The sequence below is a fragment of the Danaus plexippus genome, chromosome 19 (genome assembly GCF_018135715.1).
Source record: "Danaus plexippus chromosome 19, MEX_DaPlex, whole genome shotgun sequence".
Lineage (NCBI taxonomy): Eukaryota > Metazoa > Arthropoda > Insecta > Lepidoptera > Nymphalidae > Danaus > Danaus plexippus.
In genome coordinates this window covers 5861503-5886813 of record NC_083549.1, presented here as the reverse complement: position 1 = coordinate 5886813, position 25311 = coordinate 5861503, and the positions used below count along the sequence as shown (strand labels likewise).

Below are 25311 nucleotides of genomic sequence, written 5' to 3'. Positions count from 1 at the left end.
CAATTTGCATACAAATAGCTGATAGGTGCGCGCGCGTCGGAATTACGGCCACGGCCGCCCGCAGGATAGTATTATCGCGACCTCGAAAAAATCCAGCGACATTTATTTTACTAATTTTCTTTTTGACTTTTTAATGTGCGTACGCTACAAGGTCTGTCTGCGGACTGAAGGTATTCGTGTGGAGTAACTAATGAAGCGATCGGGTTCAAAAGCGTTAAGGGAGCCGCGGGAGGCACCACTTAACCAGTAGGGTGTAGAGTGATCGACAAAATGTACAATATTGATGATTTAGTTTTTTAAGATTAACTAGGAAAAACATTATTGAATCAAAATGTTTCCATTGAAATATCAACAAACTATAAATTTAAAAAAATCATCTTAAGCATTCGTATAATACAAAATCACTAACTTATACGTCTCTACGTACATTTTTAGTTTCAATAAAATATATAAACATTTAATTGCTTTTAATTTGATAAAATCCTAATAAAATCTATTTCATACTGTTTGGGTAGAACACGATTTCAATACTAATTACAAGGGTCATTTAATATAAACAAAATATTCAAAAATGTGTACGCGTCTTAAATATACTAAATTAATTCTTTGTAAATTATTACTTCGTCTGAGTAAATATCTTTATTAACTTTATAGGTCCGTAGATATATAAACACAAGCTTTTACTTAATCAATATAGTTATAAGATTTCCTGTCCCCATTCAGTTTTCTGGCTTTGAATAGAAAGTAATGAAGTTACGTGTGAAATAAATTTACGATAAATCTTTTTAAGGGTCTCCCAGGTTAAATCAATTTTGGGACTCAATCTAATGAATATAACTGGAATATTCATTAGATTGAGTGTGGACAAATATATATCATATCAGAAATGCGCCTTTACGTATCCTTAAAAAAACTTATAATATCCATTATTAACAGAAAAATATAGGTAGAGAGGGTGTAAGAGTTCGAATAATTGCTAAGGTTTCGTTCACATGATGCTTGTAATTCAACGTAACAAGTGCTTGTAGATTGCGAAGGCTTTGTTACGAAGGTCAAAACATTAAGAGTTCTGAAACGTAACAGCATTTTCACATTTCCCAGCGGTTACTTATATCTGAACGTTATTTCGCAGCGGGAATTAAATACCATAGTTTGTATGACGTGTCACTGCCGAAACAATTTATTATATAATCAAGAAAAACAACGACGGTTTTCGAATAAAGTCAGTTTCTTTTTAACTAAATAATTTTTTTATCTAAAAATATAAATATTTAATGTGACTCAATGAAAATATATGAGCACAGCTTAAAAAGCCAATTGTACTTGTCAATAGAAATACACTTAAAGAACAATGTGCTGACACCAACCGCGCTAGACAACCTTTGATTAACTTCGATTGTGTGATAACTTGATCAAGTATACAGACAGTCGTAAAGTATACTCAAGTGTTATGTTCTATAGACGAGCCGGATTTTTATTGCTGCCATTACCACAAAAGGTTGTCGATTGTACATATTTTATGTCTTAGGTATAAATTGTTTAATTAATCTCATGTAAGCTTATCAATACTTTACAAGCTGTGTCTATTAAGATCAGTAAATATATATGTCATTTCATTTTTTGTTAGTCAAGAAAGGCTAACAAAAACCATTGAAAAAAAATTTAAATTAAATAACCATTAACTACAAAAATAGTCCTTTGGGTAATTTTCTATCCATCTATATTATACGTAATTAAAAAGAAGCAATAAAATTATGGGATATTAGATTCTTCTTTCTTAGTGCTTTTCTTTAAATTAAACTTACCTTCTAATATCGTCCTTTATTCAGTGTTAATTCTCTGTTTCATATAAAATATATTTAAAATATAATAATAAAAATTAAAATTTTACAGATAATAATAATAAATTATAAAACCAAAAAAATATTGTGATATAAGATAAAGTTATATACTACAAATAGAAAATTAATAAATTTTCCTGAATTTTGGATTTAATATTTTTTAACGTCGAGACTTAATACTTTGGGTATCTAGTCAAAACTAATATCCACGTCAGCAAAGCCACTGGCGGAAGCTTGTATAACTTAAAATATAGATCTATAGATCTAACTGTATACTTTTTATGGTTAATCTACTTATTCTACTTGCTATTAATATAAATTACTCACGTTCATGACGATCTTGTTGTAAGCCCGATGCCACCTCTGCTTCGCTGTGAGTTTGGGTTGTTCTGGTTGGAAGTCTAACGGTTCGTCCTCCTGCCTTTCCTGATCTTCGTTAAAGACACTATCCTCAGGATACTGGTCGTCGGCTTCGTTGAATCTCTCCTCCTCAACAAATTTCTCGTCATCCCTGAACGTCTCATCCTGATATTGATCTTGATCATCAGGGAATTCTGTGTCCTGATCAAATGATTCCTGTCTTTCAAACCGGTCTTGCTCATCTGGCACCTCATGGTAAGTCGTTCGTTCTTCGTGAAATGTCACTTTTGATTTATCCATAGCTTGCTCTGTATAAAAATGATGTAACATAAACTTAGTCAATTTAATGAAAACACCTAATCTCAATGCATTTTATTATTAAAGATTTTTAAATATAAAAGATAAAAAAAAATCTAATTATATGTCATAATTTGAAAATAAATAAATCGTTGTCGTTGGTTACATATTTAATTTTATAATTGAATACAATTAAACATTTACCTTCTAATGTTGTAGGCACTGTAAGTTTATCTTCATGTTGAGAAATAAATGAGCTTTGGGAAGTCTTTCTATCAAGTACTGAAGGAGCTTGACTATGATAACTATCAACTGAAGGTTTTCTGACTTGCGATTTAGTTTTAGTAGGTGAAGCAGTCTTTTGTATATCAGATTCATCAACCATTTTCTCCTCTTCCATGATATCCTCGTGAATAACGTCGTGAAGGTAGTCGTCATCACGATACCTGTCCAAGGATGTTCTATCGCGATCTACTTGATCAAGTTCAGTCTTATTATACTCATCCTCGTAGGCACTTTCATCAAAACTTCCCTGAGAAAAATCCTCTGGAGCATCGGGTAAGGTCCGTGTACGACGTACTGAAGGCCTTTGTATTGATTCTTGTCTTTTTAATGATGGAGTCCTCGGTAAAGATGGAGCTGTTGTTGTCACCGTGTGTACAGGTGAGGTTGGTTGTTCTTCAAGGACGGATGTGGTATAAATATCAGACGAAGAGGTGATTGAGGGTTTAGATGCCGGAGCTGTCATGGAAGGTAATTGTGTTGCGGTACTTGAGGTTATTGGTATACTTGTTGTTGGTGCTTGTTGCTGAAGTTGCTGTTGCTGTTGTTGCTGTTGCTGTTGTTGCTGAAATTGCTGTTGTTGTTGCTGTAGTTGCTGTTGCTGTTGCTGTTGCTGTAGTTGCTGTTGTTGTTGCTGTTGCTGCAGTTGACTAGGAGCAGGGGGTGCCACAGCGGCTGCGGCTGCACCGAAGAAACTACCTAATTTTTTCGCTCCTCCAGCCATCAATGAACCAAGTGTAGCTGCGCCTGTTAAAACAGTTGTTTGAAGCTGTTGGGTCGGAAGTTTCTGTTGTTGCTGCTGTTGCTGTTGGCTTTGCTGTAACTGTTGCTTCTGTTGGTATTGTAAAGTTTGTTGATGCTGTTGCTGCAGATGTTGTTGATCTAGATATTGTTGTTGTTGATTTTGTTGTTGTTGTTGTTGCTGCTGCTGTTGTTGTTGCTGTTGATATTGTTGATACTGTTGTTGCTCATATTGTTGTTGTGGATATTGTTGTTGTTGGTTTTGAATAAATTCTTGTGGTTGCTTATCAAATACTTCTTGATCGTGTTGTTTCTGATAAGATTGTTGTTGAGTATATTGTTGTTGCTGTTGGACCTCATGTTGTTTTTGATACTCTTGATCTTGTACATAAGATGATTCTTGTTGATACTGTTGCTGTTCTTGTTGGAATGTTTGCTCTGACTGATATGGGGTCTCTTGATAATATGACTGTTCTTGATATGATTGATTTGTTTGATACTTTTGATCTGGCTGATAACGCTGCTCTTGTTGAAACGATTTACTTTCTTGCCGATATGAAAGGTCCTGCTGGTGAGTCTGGTCTTTTTGAACTATCCGATCATGCTGATATACTTGATCTGTTGGATAGCGATCTTTTTGATAATGTTGAAAATCTTGTTGATCAAATCGTTCTTTCTGAAATAATTGATCTTGCTGGTGGATCTGATCTTTATTAAGGCCTTCACTTTGTTGATGCAGTCGCTCATGCTGATTTTGACGACTTTGTTGAAACTGGTGCAAGTCTTCAAAATAGGTTTGTTCCAATTGCACCAATTCCTGCTGCTTCTGATATTCACGTTCATCATCAGTATAATCTTGCTTCCCTTTAAATTGATATTCCTGATCTGTTTGATACTGATAGCCATAATCCGTCTTTTGATCCAGATATTGATTTGGTAAAACTTCCTCTGGATAAGTCTGATCTTGTTGAAACTTAACAAATTCTTGTCTACTATCGTATTTCGAATCATACGACTGATAGTTTTGCTCCCTATAAATATCTTGCTTATTAGTAACAGGCGGATGAACGTATGAACTAAGTTTTGATGGCACAGACTTGGGTATCACAGAATCCAGTTCACTTGTAACTGGATAAGAAAATTGAGTAGTAGTTTCCGTTTCAGCCCACGACGCTTTTTGAGCTGGAAAAATATTTTTGAAAATTGAAATTGTAAATTCTTCATAACACTGGTTAAACAATCGAAGAAACATTGTCAATCAAGGCACAATAACATACTGATTATAAAATTAGCTGGAAGTGTACCATGACCGCGCAACGGAAACCTTTATCTTAAAACATTGAATTATTTTCAGTGTCAGAGATAAATCCAATAAAATGCTACGTTATAATATATTATGCTATATGTCTTATTGACATTATTTTTTATTTATTAAATGTTGTTACCTGTAGCAGCTGGTGGAGTAGCGTGGGGAGTTTCATCAAAGAATGGCTGCATGCCATCCTCATCGTAACTGTTAAAATATAACTTTGCTTTATTTTTTTTATGTTCAATTATTTAAACTAAAAAACCTTGTATTAAAATGCATATATAAAATCGTTAGTACGAAAGTCGTTATTAAAGGAAAACATTATTTTTTCCTATCAACATTAAAATAAAATCATATTCACTAATTTAAAAAGCTAATATATTTTATGAATTTAATTCTAATATGTGTAAGGATAGATAATAAAAAATGAAAACATACTTCGCATTATAATTGGTGTCTTGATATTGATCCGTAACAATGTCTTGATGCTGTGGTTGAACCTTGTAATTGTCGTAACCATAACTAACATCTGGAACAGCTCTTTCGGGCTCTGCACAGATATCAAACAACATTTAAAAGATAAGATCAATTCCCTGACAAAGCCAGAGCTTTCAAAATTTGAATTCAAACATAAAATGATCTAAGTTCTTAATAACTAACTTTGTCAAAACCAAAAAGCTGGTTGAGTCTTTTTTAATGTTAAAAAAAACTCACTTGTGGCAGATTTATTGAAAACGTAATAAATATCATCAAGTTTTTCGACTATATTTTCGACTATATATATTTTAATTACCAAATTAACAACCACAAATAATACCGCGTCATTTCAATCGGACTCTAATCGTCCACCTGCAGCTAAATTATGTTGACTATGTTACGATAGATATATGTATAATATGGATATATTCTAAATGATAAGGACCATCATTGCGGTTATCTTTGTGACTTGAATCATTAAGATTACGTTTAAACATGGCTCCATTCTCTAAAGATAAATGAGCACTAAAAGAAATTCATAAACAATAAAAAAATACTCGAGTATATTTATAAAAGTTTTAATCACGACAACGAGATAGCTACTTCTTAGTTAACTTTCACAAGGGACACATCTATTCGCCTAATTTATACAGTATATCTAGATGTCGGAGATGGCATTATAATGTTAATTACGCAGCTAGCTCTGGACAAGTTTGTAAAGTAAGAAAGTTCACGTCAAAGTTCGCACAAGTCAGCTATGACCGTCGAGCTTCATGACCATGGCGAACTGGAGAGTGAATTATTGGAATCTTTTTATCTACGCTTCAATAAATATGTTAGCCGGAAATAACGAACATATCCTAATCTGCAACCTTAAACTAAACGTGAACGTATGTAAATTACCGGTAGTGTAAGGCACATGGGTGTGCGCAGTCTTAGTGTGAGCGGTGACGAGTCGGGAGGCTGCCTTAATGGCGGGGGGTTGAGGCAGACGACGACCCCTGCGCCCCCACCCAGACTCGCTGCCGGGAGGCACCGGCAATGCCCGACCGCGCTTCGGAGTTGATGAAGGTGTTGCTATTATGAACAAAAAACGAAAAAAACTGCGTTGTTTACATTTTCCTTGATTAATTTATTATTTACTCGAGGTTCTAATTACTTTATGGCAATATTGATTACTGGCAGACGAGATCAAAGCGTCCAAAAAAAATTTTTTGTGTATCTCAGAACCAATATTTTTTATGGAAATAAATATCATGAATAATATAATTAAATAATCTTATAACAATTTCTGAGATATATAACGATTATTTTTTGAATGATTATTATCTATTGCTCATCTTGCATTACCGAAAATATTGAACTTCATATACATTTCTAATCTACAGCGAGATATGTCTCATATGAGGTAATTGATTACCTTTAATAACAAAAATGAATAAAGTAATTCTAATTTCGGAGCTCTTATAATAATTTTGTTTTATCCTTCACCTGGAAGACTAGCTGTGGTACGTCGCGGCCGTGGTCTGTACGGAGCCATTTCATTGTAGTCAGAATATCTAGACGAGGGTGGCAGCTGTAACGTGATGGAGAAAGGAAAAGTTATCTTTGGATTTCAATATATAATGTAAATGTCAATATATCGTTAATAAAAAATTCTAAATTATGAAGATTTGTTACACATATACAGCTACATTTGATGCAGTAGAAGATTGTATGTGACCTCTTATAATTTGAAAGCCCTAAAGGCCATTATAGAGTCAATAATCAAGTGAAATCTAAATGAATTTGTACACACACATACATAATATGTAATTTTCATAGACTTCTTTATGTAAGGAATGAAACAATTCCAACCAGGTTAATACTAAAGTTAATACAAAAAGAAGCAAAGTTTCCTTGAATCATTGGTTACACCTGTTTGGGCGGCATTTGCGGCAGTTGGACGACAGAAGAACGTCGTTTATTGACGATGTTTTCATATTCCGTCGGAGTTAGGCCTAGAGACTCTTCGAAGAAGTACCGTCCGTAAGCATCGTATGGATACTGGTAGCTGCTGGAGTCATAATACTCCTCGTAGCTGGTTTGATGTGATAAATGTGAATGGTCCCTGTGTTTCAAATGAAAATTTATTATTATTTCAAATTAATTCAAGCAGAATTAAATCCTATGCTATGGGTAATAATAATAGTACAGAATTAATTTTTTTTTTGTTAAAAATCTACTTCAACACTTCTAGGTTTTAGTCCTACATCTCTTAAACCTGATAAAAACCTTTTTTCGGTCACTCCAATAAAAAACTCAATCTCACTAAAAATGTTTACAACCATAGTCAGAGAAAAGGACTAACCCACCCGATAAATAAGTAGCATTCATGACAAAACCTCCCAAAAAACTTAACTAAAAACCTTTATAATTAGAATTATTAATAATTAAAAACAATGTTTATACAATATAAAATGTATAAATCTTACCTAATGTGCGTGCTAGTGGTATATGGGTCATACCCGTATCCTATACTATCATCGTATAACGTGTTTTGACGCTCGAGGCTAGGCCTTCGCTGTTCCTCTGGAAAAAAAATGGAAATAAATAAATTGTTCCAAATTTAAATCTGCAGTAAAAATGTCTTGTTCAGTAACTCTTTACAAAGTAAAAAAAAAAAACGTAAACCTTACTTAGAAATTTCCCTTTAACCATACTAGTTTAATTAAGGAATAGTGATGAAAATGTAGACTTTATAATTTCAATGAACAACTCAAATATAACTTTTACATTAAAGATACTTAACTAGTACAACAAGTTCCATTAAAAAGATTGAATATGATAATAAAAATAGTGTAATAATATTGGTATTATGGCACTGACAACAGAATTTGTGTAAGTTATACAGTGCGTATTTGATGTATGTTAATTAATGACTGTTCCTTTATATGATATACTAGTTTTTCGCCCCAACTTCTCCTACGTAGATTTATTAATTGAATTCAAAGCCAAACGAAGAATGTGTACTTAAAAAAAGATTGTAGAGCTTTGATGGTGACATATATGAAAGGTATATTTTGTTTCTAAATAATTTACTAATTTTCCTAACACTTATGCAAATTAAGCTAGAAAATATTTTAAAAAATCCACAAACAGCAGCTTTTATTACACCTTGTTTCTTAATTATTTCACAACCATGTTAGTGTCTTTTATTAAAGACACATAATAAAAAAAGGCTGTTTAATATTACTATGCAACCACTATAATGAAAAAATTAAAAATATTTTTTTAAATAAAAAAATTATTAAAATTATACGTACCTCCCGACTGCCAGTCTGTTGCTGTTCTCCATGACACAGCTGACTCTACGCTCGCCTGTGCATGAAGTTGCGACCACGTCTCTATCCTGAAGTTATTTTTAACGTCAAAATTTATTATTAACAATTTACGTAGAATTTCTTAAACGTTTATTGTTAAATTTTAAGAGAAAATGTTAATCTTAATATTTTAAACACTAAGTATACATTTTCCTGATAGCACTGTCTGACTTTTTGTAACATAATAATAGTACCTATTAGTTCTTGGTTGACTATTATAATAGAGAGGGTCGGTGTCTCCATGCAGATGATATTCTTCTCTCTCGTATGAATTCTCTCGTGACGCCTCCAAAGACCTCTGTAATTGAACAAAAACAATTAGGAATAACAAATCATTAAATATAAATTAAGCTGATTAACAATGACTAAAAAATGTTCTATGAAGGCAAGTAGTGCTAGACTTACTAAAGCCAGTAGTAAGTAATTAAGAAGTGAGACTATCGAATAAAACTTCTTTTACGGATCTACAATGACTTCATTACTCTACATTATGCCTAAGTTTAGTTTCTACTAATTCTGCATTTATCGTGATCCCTGGTAGGTTTATGTATCTATTTGAAATAAGTAAGTTATCATATATACTATAAATTCATACCTGCGGCGTATGCATCTGATGCGCGGCGCTCCTGAACTGCGATGCGCTGCAATTAGCGTGCTGGCCCACGGGGTAGTTGAGGTCAGACGTGTAGTCAGAGTCCTCGGAATACCCGGCTGTAAACAAAAACATTAAAAAATATATTAATTAAAACATAGGATATTCCTTCGCATAATTATTCAATAAGATAATAATAATATTTATATAAAAGTACAAGAAACATTATCTATCACGCAAAATATATATACTTTGAATAAAAATTCTTCATTCCTAGAAATATTATAACCAGGTATTTATGCACAGAAATACAGTTTCGTTTGTTGCTTTTTACTCTACCAACGAGAAGCCCACATAGAAGTAATCATCTACTTTTAAACTTCTACACTATTCACCGGATTCTATATGTTAATAAAGACAACAAAGTTAAGGTGCTACAAAATAATAATGTCCGAAATAATTTCAAAGATTCAAGTAAATTTGATATACATCTATGGCCTATGAATCATTACTTAAGCGACTTTACACTCTTTGGTAGATAAGTGAATTCATTTTTATTTCCCTTAAAATGTTTTGTTAAAGACTTATTAAATTTCAAGTACAAAATACAGACCATAAATTTATTGATGAAAAAATATTATCGTGTTATGTGATTAGTACTCCAAGTTTGAATTGTCACACTACATACAAGGCGTTTACAGCATTTCAATCATAAACCTCTACAAAAATGTAGTCCCTGAATAAGGAACGGGGAAGGCTGATATATCGTGTGACGATGTAACTTCTACTAAGCATATAGACATATTCTTGTAGTAGACTAGTAGACTTTATAACCGTACATCGGATAGGTAGATTTAAACTGAAATAAATTAAAACATTCGCTTTGTTTTTTCTTCGTGATTCCTTTTATAAAAACTATATTATCTATATTTTAATAAAAATATTCATAATAGTTTTATTAAAATATTAAGTCCTAAATACTTTTAGTTTTTCCCTCAACCAAATCTAAGAACAACAATTTTAAAATTCCCTACAATGCTATCTTATGTTATGGCCAGTCATTCGTTTTTCCAAAAAATCTTAACGTTTTATTTCTCGTCACATGTATAGAGAAAATGAGTGGAATGAATTTTCGCCCCTTTTGAAGGACAAAGAATTAAGGCCCAATGAGAAAAGGTTAAACGTACTTGCAACAATAATTGTGACAAGCTTTTTAAAGAAGGTCCTCTAAAGGCTGAGCTGCTACTGAGAGGTCTATAGAACTCATGAAATCGATAAAATACTAAATAATATTTACAATGTGGCAGCAAATACACGATGTATTTATGTTATTTAAAACAATCTCCTAACCTTACAATGAACCACAAATAACAATGAATTAATTATTTACAATATTAGAAACTTATTGTTTACACTTTACACGAACTAACTCTTAGATATGTGTGAACTAATTTCTCGTTCCAGAGTGTGCCTTTTAGCAACTGTTACAGAATAACTTTTGAACGAAATCCCATTAATACTATTTTCCAGATTTGTATGAGTATATGTTTATTTGCGTATGTGCGTGTTTGTCAAAAGGATCAACACAAAATTTTCATCTTGGTAGCCATTACGCTGGTATAGAAAAAAGTTTACATTTTAGTGTATAATAAAATGGATCATATTATTATGGTTGACTTTGAATAAACAAGGAAAGCCAATAGTTAAATCCAGTATGGCACAATACAAATATAGTTGATGACTTTGCGTCTAATAAAATCTCTGTCGCTAGTGAACTGTTACACGTTTTTCATTTCAAGAGAGCCAAGATCAACGACCTTATTTATTAGAAACATTATTTGAGGAATATAATATTTACTCAGATATTTCTTGATAAAAGTAATGGTTTACTTAGGTTTCCATATTGTATTTAACTGATTTATTTTCCCAGACCACTCGTTTATTATTCACGTCAAAAGTATCTGAAATGTACGGAATATAGAAATTGAAATTTGATAAAAGGTATTGGATCCTCTCGAGTCGTAAAGTTTATTTTGTAATATTCTTTATACGTTGTCATATTTCCATCAAGACTATTAAGTAGTTAAAATAATTTCTACTTTATTATTTATGTAATAGGGAATATTTTTCCAAGATATATTACTTATGTTAAAAATAAGTACAGCCTGAAAAAACTCTAGTTCATTTTAAGCTTATGGTATGAGAACAATTATCTACTGAACTATTTTTCTTTTTTGTAGATTTTGGTAGACATTCAGCATATAGATACTGACATGTGATGAATAATTATATTAAATGTTGGAAAATAAAGCATTTTTTTTTAAGCAAGAGAAAATCTATTACAATTTAGCTTTGTTTACATTTTACCCTATAAATTGAATCAATGATTTTGAATTGTACGGTGGTCGTAGAATCTTATAATGCAACTTAATGCATCTTAATGTAAATCAATGCCTCTTTATGCAACTTACAATGCGCAACGTATTGTAGCTGCCGTCTCGCCTGTTCCGCGCGCTCTGCGTCGAGGGCGCCGTTAAGCAGGTCCAACTTGCGCTGCAAGTCGGTTCCACCGGTACCTTCTGCATCTGTAATGACGTCATGTGATACTAGAAAGTAAGATTTATTCTTTTAACCTATAAATTTTTTATATGAGTCGAGCTATATAAAATCTTTCTCGATATATAATATAATTTTATAGAAGTTAATTTTACGCAGCGCGTTTAATTATATACCTATTAATACATCATACAGTATTTATCAGTTATGTGAAATTATCTTACTAAATTCATAGTTCATTTTTGTTACGTTGATGTAATTTTTAAGTTAATTTACCATTGTATTTTTTAATATTTAATTAGTTTATCTTATTTCCCCACCCGCCTAAAACCTGATTGTAATTTAGATATGCACCCACATATTAAGACTCAGTTCAAATCAAAATACATAGTTTGCTAATAAAACAGACGATGAAGCGAGCTGGTTTGAAAAAGTATATTTGCTGTTATAAAATTGATAACTATTTCTTATGTAAATTAATTACAGTGCAAGACGTTTTTGTTTATTCATAATAACAATTAAAAACTATATAAATACAGATAATATATAAATAAAATTCAAACGAACATATCTATTTAATTACGGAATAAATCTAAATTATTGTCACAACAGCACCAAGTAAATCACTTCCCTAACAATCTTTTAAAGGGCCCTTGATATCAATCAGAACGTTAGCAGACAACTGACCTAATTTAGCGTTATTTAATCTGTTTCTTCATCAACTGAAAGCTTATTACAGATAGGTTATAAGCAATTAGCTGCGGGCAATGCAATTCAGGAGCAGAATAAGTTTGTCACGGAGAAAATCGCTCGGGGAATGGTTGATGAATAGCAAGTTGAAAATAGGCCTTGAACATAAAAAAAGATCCTGTGATAATTATAATATAATATAACGTAAATTTTTGATATGAAGTAAAACTTTATTTTTACATTTCACAGTTAAAATCATCATATTAATAACATTTTTATTTAACTACGTAAAAATCTACAGAGATTTCAAGTAACGTTTTTAAAATGTAGGTTACGTGCTTTATACTTGAAATGTTCAGGCATGTATTAATTAGCTCTTGTTTCCACGAGTATACGGTTTAGTTTAATAACATCAGGAGGAAAAGATGAAATTTCCTCTAGAAAAGGTTTTTTAGGTCATGATTTACTTATTTACTTAATCATCAACAATAATTAATCATTTATTTTTATTAACTTTTCGAATTCAAGGGTGAGATTATTGATTTTATTGATCATTGTGTATACCACTTTTATTTTATTGAAATAAAATACAAAAAGAAATCCTCGGGAACGTTCTTGTTTAGTACTATTAAAATTAAATGAAGAAAAATATCTTTCCGTTTGATATAATAACAGAATTTATAAATTTTTGTTGTTAGAAATTGATTTAAATAAATTTTTTTCTTGAAAACTAGGACCCTAGGATTTTTTACGATTAATAACTGAATAAACTTTTGAAATCGTCCAAAACAGGTAGGAGCTTATGTAAGCGGATATTTTATAGTTGATTTTAAAATAATTATATTCAATTTAATAATTATTTCATATTATATGATATTATGTCACGATTTGACCCATTAAATGTCAGGTTTACTGACCCATATAGCATCGCTTATAATAGATAGATACATGTGTATATGTTAGGTGTCTTTGTCGTGGATTTTCTGTATAGATGAAAAGTTTTCAAGACACAATACCTCAAGAAGATTTTTATAGCTTAAAAATATATTGTCGCCGTAAAGACTGCCACTTTTCAAATAGATATTTCTAAGAAATATTAATATTGAAAGCAAAAATATTCATAAAAATGTATTGTATGTAATCATTCAAATGCTTAAAATAGCACAAAGGAATCTAACAACAAAATATAATATTAATAGAAAAGAATTAAAACAACGCAATCGCGTGAGGGAAAAGGCGTTTGAAGAACTAAATCACTAAGAAACATATTTTTTTGACGTTACCCTTAGTTTGTGTGAATTTGCCTTGTAACTTTACACGGACGGTTATATTATTCTTATTCTTAATTTTTCGATCAAAACTGTTACTTTATTTCTATCTATTATATCTTATTTGTATAACGATACTTTAATTTAATTTAGTGTCATTTCAAAGTACAGTAAGTAAAGTTTCAACATATAGTAAATTTATTAAATATATGATTACTTCATTTTTGAAAAGAAATCTATCTACAAATAACTTTTACAATAGAGCACAACGAGAACGAGACATCCTTATTACTGGGGTTTTCCCAATCCTACAAGCATTATTATAAATTAAGTCAAAATTTCTAGGAACGAGTTGCGTATAATTTTGGAAATAGGTATTAAAGGCGGTAAAGAATCCAAAATGAAGAACTGATTTTCTAACCAGAATTCCACATATATGTTTTATAATACAAGTAAGTATATCTGTAGGTTTTTTTTGTATATATGTGTGCATGTATTGATATTATCTCCTAAATTAAAGATAATTATAATGGAAACGAAATATTCACGTTGATGGTCTGAATGTTACATTACAAAACATGATAAAGAAATAATTCCTTTCATAGTTCATAGTTACTTTTATGCTTGAAGCGTTAAATTTATTTCAATAAATAAATTATTATAAAAAAAAAGATCAAAATACAACTGAGATTATTTTATTTGAATATAAAAACTTACGATGAATTCTTTAGCCCGTGTCTCAAATCACACGTTACATATAAATTTTATTTTTTAAATGGGAACATTATATCTTATTTTACAAACTATGACAACTACTTCGAAGAATTGAATTGAAAGTGAAAGAAGGACAGTGAATTTTAGGTTATGTGAAATAAGTATTCATTGATAACTCTGGACAAACGTGAACTTAACAGTAGTAATTTTTATATTTATTATATCTATATATTATCCAAAAAGAAAAAAAAGTGCTGGTGCAGAAGGCAAGGGGAACCCACTGCAACTATCTTCCCAAGAAAGTCATCATGTATACGGATCACTGATACGTGATGACCATGACGAGTCTACAAAGACTCTAGCGACGATGATGATGATGATATCTATATATTAATAATGAATTAAAATACTAATAAAGTAAAGCTCTTAATCATTCGTTTGTATATATTTTTTTCTTTGGTGATTTTATTGACTTGAAAGTAAATTGTGGTTATTTTTAACATTTAAAATTTAACCCTTAGAAATTATAAGACTCAATATAAAATTATTTATTCATGTAGTTCATATTTCTAGAATTTGAAAAATTGCTTTCAGTACTGTTATGGTATGAAAACACGCAATTCTGTCAAGGAATTACATCATAACACATTTACCTCTGTATGCATATATGTATATTTTTATTTAGAAAGGCATAAAGTCTTTCAACGTGGCCTTCGTATTATGTAGAATGAAATATCAAAATGTACATTGAACCGTTTTCAAGCTATTTAAATTAAATTTTCTTAAACGACATTTTTCTAATCAACTAGTGGATATTGCGTTTTTCATCTTAAAATATGTTTTAAAGCTACATCTTTACTCAATACTTTTCAAGAGTAATGTGTAAATGTGTTGAAAGAAAACTTTTCTATACGGAGCTAGAGGAAAAAGTATGGGAATTGTAATGCGAAATGTAGCACTCAAGTAAATAAGCAGTCGGCATACAAAGCCATTGTCATCGAATGATACACATACATAAAAGAGACAGCCAATTAGCTCTTATTAACTCATAATTTATTCACATAAACACTATTTATCCACAGATTCATTGCGATTGTCACAACGGCATCATATATCGGATCTACAAAAACTCTTACGCCTAAACCGCTACTGTTGGCTCTAAAACATGACATGTTTACTAATAATGAAATTAAAATACGACGTAATAAACTAATGCTGCCTCCCTCTAACAGCACTTTATATCGATCATAAAACGTATACACTATTAGAAAGAGACGCACATACGTCTACAAATATCGTTGACTTTAGCATAATATTAATAAAAAAACACTGAACCCTTCCGAATTATACAAAGATACTTACATAGGCTCTCGACAAATTTGTAAGCCGTAGAACGCCGGCCGACCAGGCAGTAGAACTGGCTTTAGAAAAGTATAATTAGAACGGGTGGCATCGCGACAGCTCGGAAGATGCCCCCATTTCATCGTAAAACAACCATCCAACCATCCAATTATGAACGGCTCTCGGAGCAAAACGACGCGACTCTATTTCAATTTGTCTAGATCTATTTTCGAATGGAACAGAGTTCTGGCAGAAATTGACACGTACAGTACGGATGCTTGTAGTCTTTTTTACTTTGTGCGTAAAACTATACGACTTAATTATTTGTTACTGAAATGAAAGGAAAAAAATAGTTTCTTAATGATAAAAATAGATTCTGTTAGAATTATTTTACCATATTCTTGAAATTCTAAGCATAACTATATTTCTAAAAATATTTAATTATTTTTCCTCGTTGCTTTCCGCTGAACACACTACAAAGTAATCAAACGTGGGTTGAAAGTTAAACTAGTAATCCTAAAGTAAATGCCTTTTCTTGTAATACTACTATCTTTGTTATTGGCTGTTTTCTGTGCCATTTTTGATTAAATTTAATGACTTTTAAAATTACTTTAGTTACTAGTTTCCGCTCGTGATATTAGGATCGCTTCATCCAATTTCCTGCAAAGCGTTTTAGGTAACATGTTGAGTTTTCAATTCAATTAATGCTATAATATATTAATTTTCTAAATTTATTAGGTATTCGACTAAATGTATTTTATTTATTTAAAAAGATAAACTTAAAATTATCGTATTTCAACACTAATATAACACAGATATATCATTAAAAATTTTTGCCTCCATATTTAAAAAGAAAATAAATAAGATAACGTAAAAAATGAAACATCCTACAACTTTTATTTCCACTCGTTACGGAGTTAGAAAGAAAGCCGTTGTAGAAAAAAAAAGTTACGTAATAATTCGTAAACAATGTCGAAACTTTGTATAGAGACCAAATATACGAGTACTTTGACGTGTTACAGTAGGCCATTGTGTGGCTTCAGAACGACAGATGGAAATGCATCTGTGAATAAATAACGCGTCGTTACAATAGATGCATAGGTGTTACGAGAGTGTCATGTCGAAATGTCAAGTCTTATTATTATTAAAACACGGGAGAATTTACATCACCTGACAATATTCAATAAAGACACATAGTTCATAGATTTTTTTTTAATATTACTATTCAAGAGACATAAAATTTATAAACAAGAGAACAGTACTAGTAAACAAACGCGGTTATTATTGTACTCTAAAGGATCTTATGCGATTATAAAATATAGGGTTTAAAGTATCTTTCTTTGTAATATTGGAAAACATCTCCTCTTCGATCTTTGAATTACTTCCCAGTAAAAGCGTTAACATAAAGTAATCTCGCAGTTTATCTTAATTAGCCATTGCAGTTAAAAGCTCAGATCTGAGTTCACCCTAAAATGATCAACTCTTTCAAAATAAAACAACTTAAAAACCGATTGATTAATGTTTCTATCAAATTAATTGAAAAAACTCAATAAATATATTGAATAAATTAATATATTTTTAATAAGACATGACAGATTTTGTCAGTAAAATATGCTATTATGTCAATCGCGGGATATGTACTTCATACAGATGAAATACAAGGTGTTTAAACTGTATAAGAATTGATTTCCCCATACACTTGTCGCTTCCTCGTTCTTCCATCCTCGTATCGGGAGGAAGCGGAGACAAGAGACGGATGTTACTCTATTTAACATAGATAATAAAAGCCGTTTCGCTTTTAATAACAATATTTTCTAGTTAAAAAAGATCTGACTACTTTAAATTCACCAAATAATGTAAGGAGAATAAATAATTTAAATTTCAATTATCTAAAAATAAACTTAAATATAACTTTTTAATAATCGTCAGAAAACTGTATCACTTAAAACAGGTAATAAGTTTTTATTCTATGTATGAGCGTTAACTAAAATTGCAAATAAGGAAAACCTATTGATAATCAGTTTCGACATATCGAAAAAATAACACTAATACTTATTTATACAATACGAATTCTTTTTAAAATGAATAATTTTGGTGTCGCTGGTTGGAAAAAAATAGTACTATTCAGTTTCCCGTCGTCGCCGAGTGGTCTGCGTGGAGATAGGCATCCTTGCCGTCAGACCGACCTTCAAAGACCAGACTAACCGACCAGACGGCGCCACTTGAACATAAATAACAAAAATGTAACGATCCCACCCCATTACATGCTTCAATGATCGTGACCTTGGATGACATCTTTGTATGTCACTTGAAAAAAAAATGTATTTAAAATAAACTTAAATGAAAAAATAACAATACTATGCATTGCGTGATTAAATTACAAGATAATTTGTATTTATTTTCTATGTATAAAATCTAGTCAGCGATACCGTTTTTCTCCATTCGCATTTCTGTCGAAGAATAAAGAAAGTCTACATAATCAGGACTGTAGCTACCTACATACAAAATTGCTTCCAAATAGGACTGATTGGTTAAAAAATCTTTCTCGCTACCTTCAAATTTATTATCAGTTTGATAGCCTAAAAATAAATTCTCTTCACAATAATCTTTGAAATTTTTGTTTCAATAATCTTTATTCAGATCAACATTGAAATACGCGTATCGGTTCCAAACAACATCATAAATTGGCGAGGATGGTTTGACGGCGGCGCCATCTTAACAAATTATGAAGTTGCTGCCAAGTGAAGCAACAATTCATGACGACTTTTTCTATACATTATTCTTTATTTTCTAAATACATTTCCGACATTTTCAATTTTTTTGTCCTCATTTCTGTTAGGTCTAAAACTTTTGTGTAATATTCAATCTATAAATATGTAACACATCTTATAAATATTTAGGTTGAAAGCTAACTCTTAGATTATTTAAGAACACATACAATTCATAGTCACGAAGCAAATTCATACACTAAAAGGCGCTTCGCTTACTGCTTGAGGGAATGGAAGACAGCGAAGGCCTGTACGGCTTGAAATCGAGCCAAGGTAGGTCAAGAGGTACGTGTGCTCTAAAAGCGTTTTAAACTGAAAATTAATTCAGACTAACGAAATTATGGCACCTTTAAAAATATTTATCACAACGGATTTGTCTACCAGCTTTTACTACTCAACATTTATTTAACCTGAATTTTTTTTGTGAACAAATTCTTTGCCTTAAATCTATTTAGAGCATTCAAATAAGTTTTACCATTAATATAATTTAATACGTGTTGCAACAACAGTCTGTAATTTAGTTTGAATGAAAATAAACTTAGTTCACTCAAATATTGATTAATAGTAAGTTAAACTTTGAGTTCGAAGCTACCCGATGATCACGTTACGCTAACCAAGTTGAAAGTGTTGGTTACATGTTAAGATATTATTGGGTGTATTTAATACTATAGTTTGCCATATATGTTATAAACAAGAAAGTGCACAAGGATCAATAGCCTTTACTTTATAACGGAGGCCTTTTATAAAATGTTATACGCTATTTTTACACATCAGAATATTACATGTAAAAAATTCATTGTTTTATATATTAAATACATCAATGCCTATAACCTACCGTTTTTAGGTTAGTTTAAAATTATTTAACAAAAAATAACGTATAGATATTTGGACATCAGTCTAATATTTGTCACGATATCTAAATTCATTATACAAATATAAACAGATTCCGGACAACTTGTCCTCGTACATGCCATAGTTCATCAAAATAGATTGGACGGTAATGAATGAAGTACATACCGAACGGAGGTTCGAATCGGCAGTCCAGTAACAAGGCATGTCCGGTGGGGCCGGTGGTGCCGACCACAGCGCCGCCGCGCATCATCAGCTGCGCCTCCAACTCCACCCACCTACCGCCGCACTCTTGCTGAAGGAGCAATAGATAAATAACATAAAAGGAAACGCTAAATATTGCCTAGTAAAGAAAATGTTGGTAATTTTGTCTTATATTATCTAATTACCTCATCGTAAGCGACGGAAGTTAGCGGCAGGTAATGGTATCCCAAAGCGCGATCCCAAATGACGCCTTTATTCCACACCTCCACTAGAAGACCAAGATTTATATCGTTGATCTCACTGAAAATAAAACAAAATTAATTGACTGCCATGTAAAAAATATACTAGACTGCTGTAAGGTTTTATTCTAAACACAAAATACCAATTACAAATTAAAAATAAGTAACAGAAGATATTGTTTGTAAGGTCCCTCACAAAGTTTACCAATAAAAAATTCAATAATCTCATACGTTAAATCATTTTTAACATTTAAGCCTTTGCCCGAAACTAATTTGATAAATATAAAGTTCATTTTGAGGAATGCATGGGATATTTTTCTTTTTCGTTTCACCGTTAATAATACACAAATGAATTTTTTTAACGAGATTAGTCTTACTGGAAAAGTCGCTGAACTTTCATCATTTGGTAATGATGATATTTACAGTCTCTCATTAATTTTAATATTTATATCCATTACTTGACAATATCTCAAATATCAAATAAATGATATATTTTATTTTATTTAAGCGACTCTCTTCTATATCACGAAATTTCTATATTTTATTCCCACCTAAAAGTTTCAAATTTGGTTAGACAGAGAGAGGAGTTTGGATGGTGGACGTGAGCGTTTAACGCGCGTTAGGGGCCCCTTAGGCTTCAACCTGGTTCGCAAGTCTCAAGCACTGTAAATGCTCATCTTCTTGCAACGCGATGGACCCGCCACCCGCACCGAATGATGAGAAGTTTCGTTTCGTTTCGTCTTAGCATTTCTTATTTTATATACATAATGATTTGGAAATGATGGAAGCTTCCAAATGAGATGTAAATAAAAATGAGTAATTATCTTAATTTTAATACTCTTTCATTCGTCTTTATGGGGTCGTGTAGGAAAATACTGGGGTCTAGATATTTTAATGACAAATATTTATATATACAGTTTATAACATCACTAGAGTTGGCGGAATACAGTGGACTTGCAGCGTCTAGACTCGCGTATTTGTTGAAGGTTTTGAGCTATCTCCACCGACAGCAGTAAACGATCTATGATCGGTATTATTATACTGTGGCTATACTTTGTTAGTGCGTTTGTCGGAAACTTACATGTTGAATAAACCGCGCGCCACTGAATTCCCACTCTGACCGCCACCTCTAAATATCAGTGCTTGTTCACGTTGACTTGCTGGGGAATATGCACAGATGGTGCAAGAGCGATGACGTGCAAAAATATTGGTTTTAAAACATTTTTTAAAGCAACTCATTATGATCATATAATGTTTACTGACTGGCTTATTCACCGAGAGGCTCTTGCAGAAAAAAAATTAGCACCAGAATTGAACGATGTGTTTCAGGATGATGTTAAGATCATAAATTTTGTTAAGACCCATGGCCCTAACAGCCGCTTATTTTCAAATCTCTGTAAGGATACGGATTCCAACTATACTACTTTGTTAGTTATTACATGCAAAAGTGAGATGGTTGTCAAGAGGTCAAAGTTTAAGAAGATTATCGTTTTTAAAGGACGAGATCGAAATATTTTTAACCGAACGAAAATGTAAACCTGCTGTTTTTTTTTCAAAATGACTTATGGCTGTCCAAGCTGTGTTATTTGTCAGATATTTTTGCGAAGTTAAATGATCTCAACTTGTCTCTTCAAGGGAAAACATTGCGATATATTTACTTCAAATGATAAAATAAAAGGTTATTAAAAAGATCAACATTTGGAGAAGTAGGATCGAAAAAAAATCTTTTGAAATGTTTTCTAGTGTCGACAATTTTATAATCGAGAAAATTCATTGTAAAACTTTTATTGTAAAAATTACTGTATATCACTTAAAGGCGCTAGAAATACAGTTCCCTACATATTTTATATTAAATATTGATTTTCAAAAATTGTTTGGAATCAAAAGCCTTTTAGGATTGGCTTAAGTGAGATTGATCACCTGCTACTTAAAGCTCAAGAGGAATTTTCTGAGCTTTCGAGTGACTCAAACTTAAAACTACAATTTCAAAAAAAGCCCTTGACTGAATTCTGGATCAGAGCTAGAACTGAATTTCCCGCAATCGCTGATATGGCGTTAAATGTACTTCTGCCATTCAACACCACATATTTGTGTGAAATTACTTTCTCAGCTTTAAAACATATTAAATCGCAATATCGTTCAGCGCTAAAAAATGTTCAAGAGGTCCAGTTATTTCCAGCAGTTTCAAACATTCCACCAAGATTTGATCTGTTATGCAAATAAAAAAAGCACACCCATCTCATTAAACTTTTTACTTAAATTTTAATTTATACTCACCACGCGACTGCTTCAATATATTTTAGCGAATTAAGACGGTCAGAATCCACTTTTATTTTTGAAATTATAATAAATAAAATATTATAATTTTTGTGCGATATTTAATTTTAGATTTGTAATTTTTGATTGTGTTTCAAAACGAATTCTAAAACTATATATTTTCATATATATATGTATATTGTTACCTATTAATAAATCATCAAAAAATATTAATTTATTTATCTTTTATATTTGTACGGGCTCGTCAAGAAACTCGCAATCATAAATGGGTCGTGAATGACAAAAGTTTAAGAAGCCCTGATATAGACGAAATATGTAAGGATTGATTTAAACTATTGATTTTATGCTTATTTTACAATAACCATGCAAAATAATCAGTTTACATAGTTATTCGGTTTTTAAAAGTGTTTTTAGTGACTCGTTACAATATCGGGTCATTGAAAAATGCTTAGAAAACGTTATTTTTTTGTATCGAGACATCAATTAAGAAATATCTTGGATAAGTGTTGGTAGTGAAGCATTAGAAACTTCTAGCACTTAGCCAACACCAAGTTTTGTTACGATTTCCTTAATGGAATATCAGAAGCTCGGAGTGAAATAGCCAAGTGTTCTTCGCGGAACTTTCTTTAACCACACTTCGAACCATAATTATTTATTCATTTGGACTCAGTTCATTTAAGGCCTTTAAACTGAATAACTGCTATTTAACATGCAATATTAAAATGCTGTACTAAATTAATTTAAAAAAATCCAATAGCTTTTGTAAGGTATTTGCAAAGATTTATTTTATATATTAAAATATATCAGACATTTTGAATATATAGTATTTCTCAAAATTTACCTATTATATATTTCTGTTCGTCTATCATTCTAATCATTTATTTATATAAATGTTTGTTAAGAATAATCATGTCTAAATGAATATTTGATTTATATTAATAATTCCGTTTAGAAATTTGTTCGATTTATTCCTTTCGAATATGTTTCTTTTGTTGACACATATGCATATAATTCCTTATTTTATTTTTAATATAACTTCTCCATTACGGAGATAGATCAAAGCAGAGGCAGGGAATAAAATATCTTTAAAAAACCTTGAACTTCACCGTGCCAGAGACGCTTAATGAGCAACAGTGTTGCAATATAAAAATGTATTTTTTCACTATTACGCAAGAAATACATTCAGAACTAGCGTGTTCATATGGAAAATGCAATTTTATTACATTTCCCGTAATATTTAACATGAGGAGCAATTCATATAATAACCGACATTCACAGATATTACATTTTGGATATTACGCCATATTTCATATAGCCCAGTTTTGTTCATATCAAAACTTTTGTTCGCGACAAAGCGTACGATATTTTCCACCAAGCTTTTTATATCACGATAGTTGTGTGGGAAGTATTTTTCCGCAAATACAAATACATATATATGTGTTTATTTAAAATGTTATATTTTATAAAGAGATGACTAAGTATCTAACAATAATAACTCAATTACTCATAAAACAGATCTATATCACGCTACTAAGAAGAAAAACATTAAAATCATAGTTTATAAATAATCAAGTAACAGTAATTTTAACACACAATAATATTGGTTCTGTTTTTAGTTAACCTTTGAACAAATAAAATAATATCCACTTTGTTTCTACTTTGTTATTTTATTTAATCACTTCACACGACTGCAACTGTTAATTAATGAAGAACAAATCAATACGTACAAATAATTTTTTTCTGTTTTAAATATTATTAGTAGTGAAAAATTTTGTAAATCATTAAATCAACATATTGTAATTAATTAATTATATAAAAAATAAGTTTCTGTAAAGGAGAACAATAGAAATGAGTTTAATAAATTAATTAATTGAAAAATATTATATTTATATTACAATCATTATATAAAGATTAACAAGTTTTTTAGTTTATAATCCAAATTCTTATGTTTTACAACAAATACTTGTACGTCATTGAAATTCTAAAAGAAATTACTGAATAAAATTTAAAGTGAAAAAAAATTTTTAAGGTGTAACAAAAAAATAACCAAATTAATATCTATCTTATAAAAAATATAAATAATAAAAAAATATTCTAGATAAATTAACTATTGAAATGAGATTTTGCTTGTGATTCCAATAGTTATCATTTCATATTTAAAAAAAAAAACAATAAAATAATTCTATAACGATGTTCCTTATTCAAAAATGTTAGTGTGTATCCTCTTGTAATATTGTTTATCGATTCACTCATCGTGCTAAGTCTCCCGAGGGCGGAAATATCATTAAAACCGGCTAAGTTTTAACAAGATGCACTCGCCTCCTACATATAAATACGATATAAAAAATTACAATAAATATATATAAAATCAATGTCATCATTATATATAATTTTTTATGTGTCAGAACAATTACCAATTAGACAGTGTACTCAGTAAAAGGAATTAATGGTTAGTATAAATATATTATATATAAAGGTATGTATTTATAATAGTCCTTAAAGTATTTTGGTATCTAATTTATTTTAGGTTAGTACCTAAAATAAATTAGATACCAAAATTTCCAGCATAGTTGCTGGAAAAATTAAAGGCTTTGATCCAAAATATTAATGAATTAAAACCATTACACTATAGATAACTTCAATCAAGTAAAGAAAGACGTAAGAACTTGTTTAATATAAAATAATGATGAGGAGCTCTACATGAATTTTGATATTATTCTTTCAAAGGTAATTGCTCAAAAACCAATAAAGGTACGAAAAATTACGAAAAATATTAAAAAAAAAACTTCGGAACGTAAAATATAAAACAGTAAATGAAATACACTATTTAAATCCAATTATATGCAAAACTAGACCTTTGAAATTACAACAAGAGCTGAAAAGTAAAATCAAGCGTCTCCTAAAATATTATTCGTCGAATAAAAAAATTCCATCTTTATTACTATAGGTTTATATTTTTTAATATCAAAATATATTCTAATGTTACTTTTTTATCATAATATTCATTCATAACTATTTCAGATGCGTACAATAAATATCATTTTTAATTATCTTCACAAACCTAGTTTTTCCGTTTGGGAAAAATTTGCCCTCTCATAATCATTTGTTAAAATCTCTCAGTTTTTAAGGCAATAAACTAATTTA

The 25311-nt window shown here is 30.8% G+C and overlaps 1 protein-coding gene across 1 annotated transcript in view; it reads right to left on the bottom strand.

Annotated features, from left to right (window-relative positions):
• Nucleotides 1-25311, bottom strand: part of LOC116768247 (protein unc-13 homolog B-like) — a 169376-nt gene that overhangs the window by 111991 nt on the left and 32074 nt on the right. Inside the window, exons 4-17 of the mRNA XM_061523446.1 lie at nt 19837-19951; nt 19616-19742; nt 11733-11846; nt 9265-9380; nt 8864-8967; nt 8613-8698; nt 7782-7878; nt 7225-7417; nt 6799-6883; nt 6211-6384; nt 5269-5380; nt 4967-5034; nt 2703-4703; nt 2169-2509 (exon numbers count right to left, since the gene is read on the bottom strand). Coding sequence (XP_061379430.1) covers nt 2169-2509; nt 2703-4703; nt 4967-5034; nt 5269-5380; nt 6211-6384; nt 6799-6883; nt 7225-7417; nt 7782-7878; nt 8613-8698; nt 8864-8967; nt 9265-9380; nt 11733-11846; nt 19616-19742; nt 19837-19951 — 3733 coding nt within the window. The remainder of the gene's footprint in view (nt 1-2168; nt 2510-2702; nt 4704-4966; nt 5035-5268; nt 5381-6210; nt 6385-6798; nt 6884-7224; nt 7418-7781; nt 7879-8612; nt 8699-8863; nt 8968-9264; nt 9381-11732; nt 11847-19615; nt 19743-19836; nt 19952-25311) is intronic.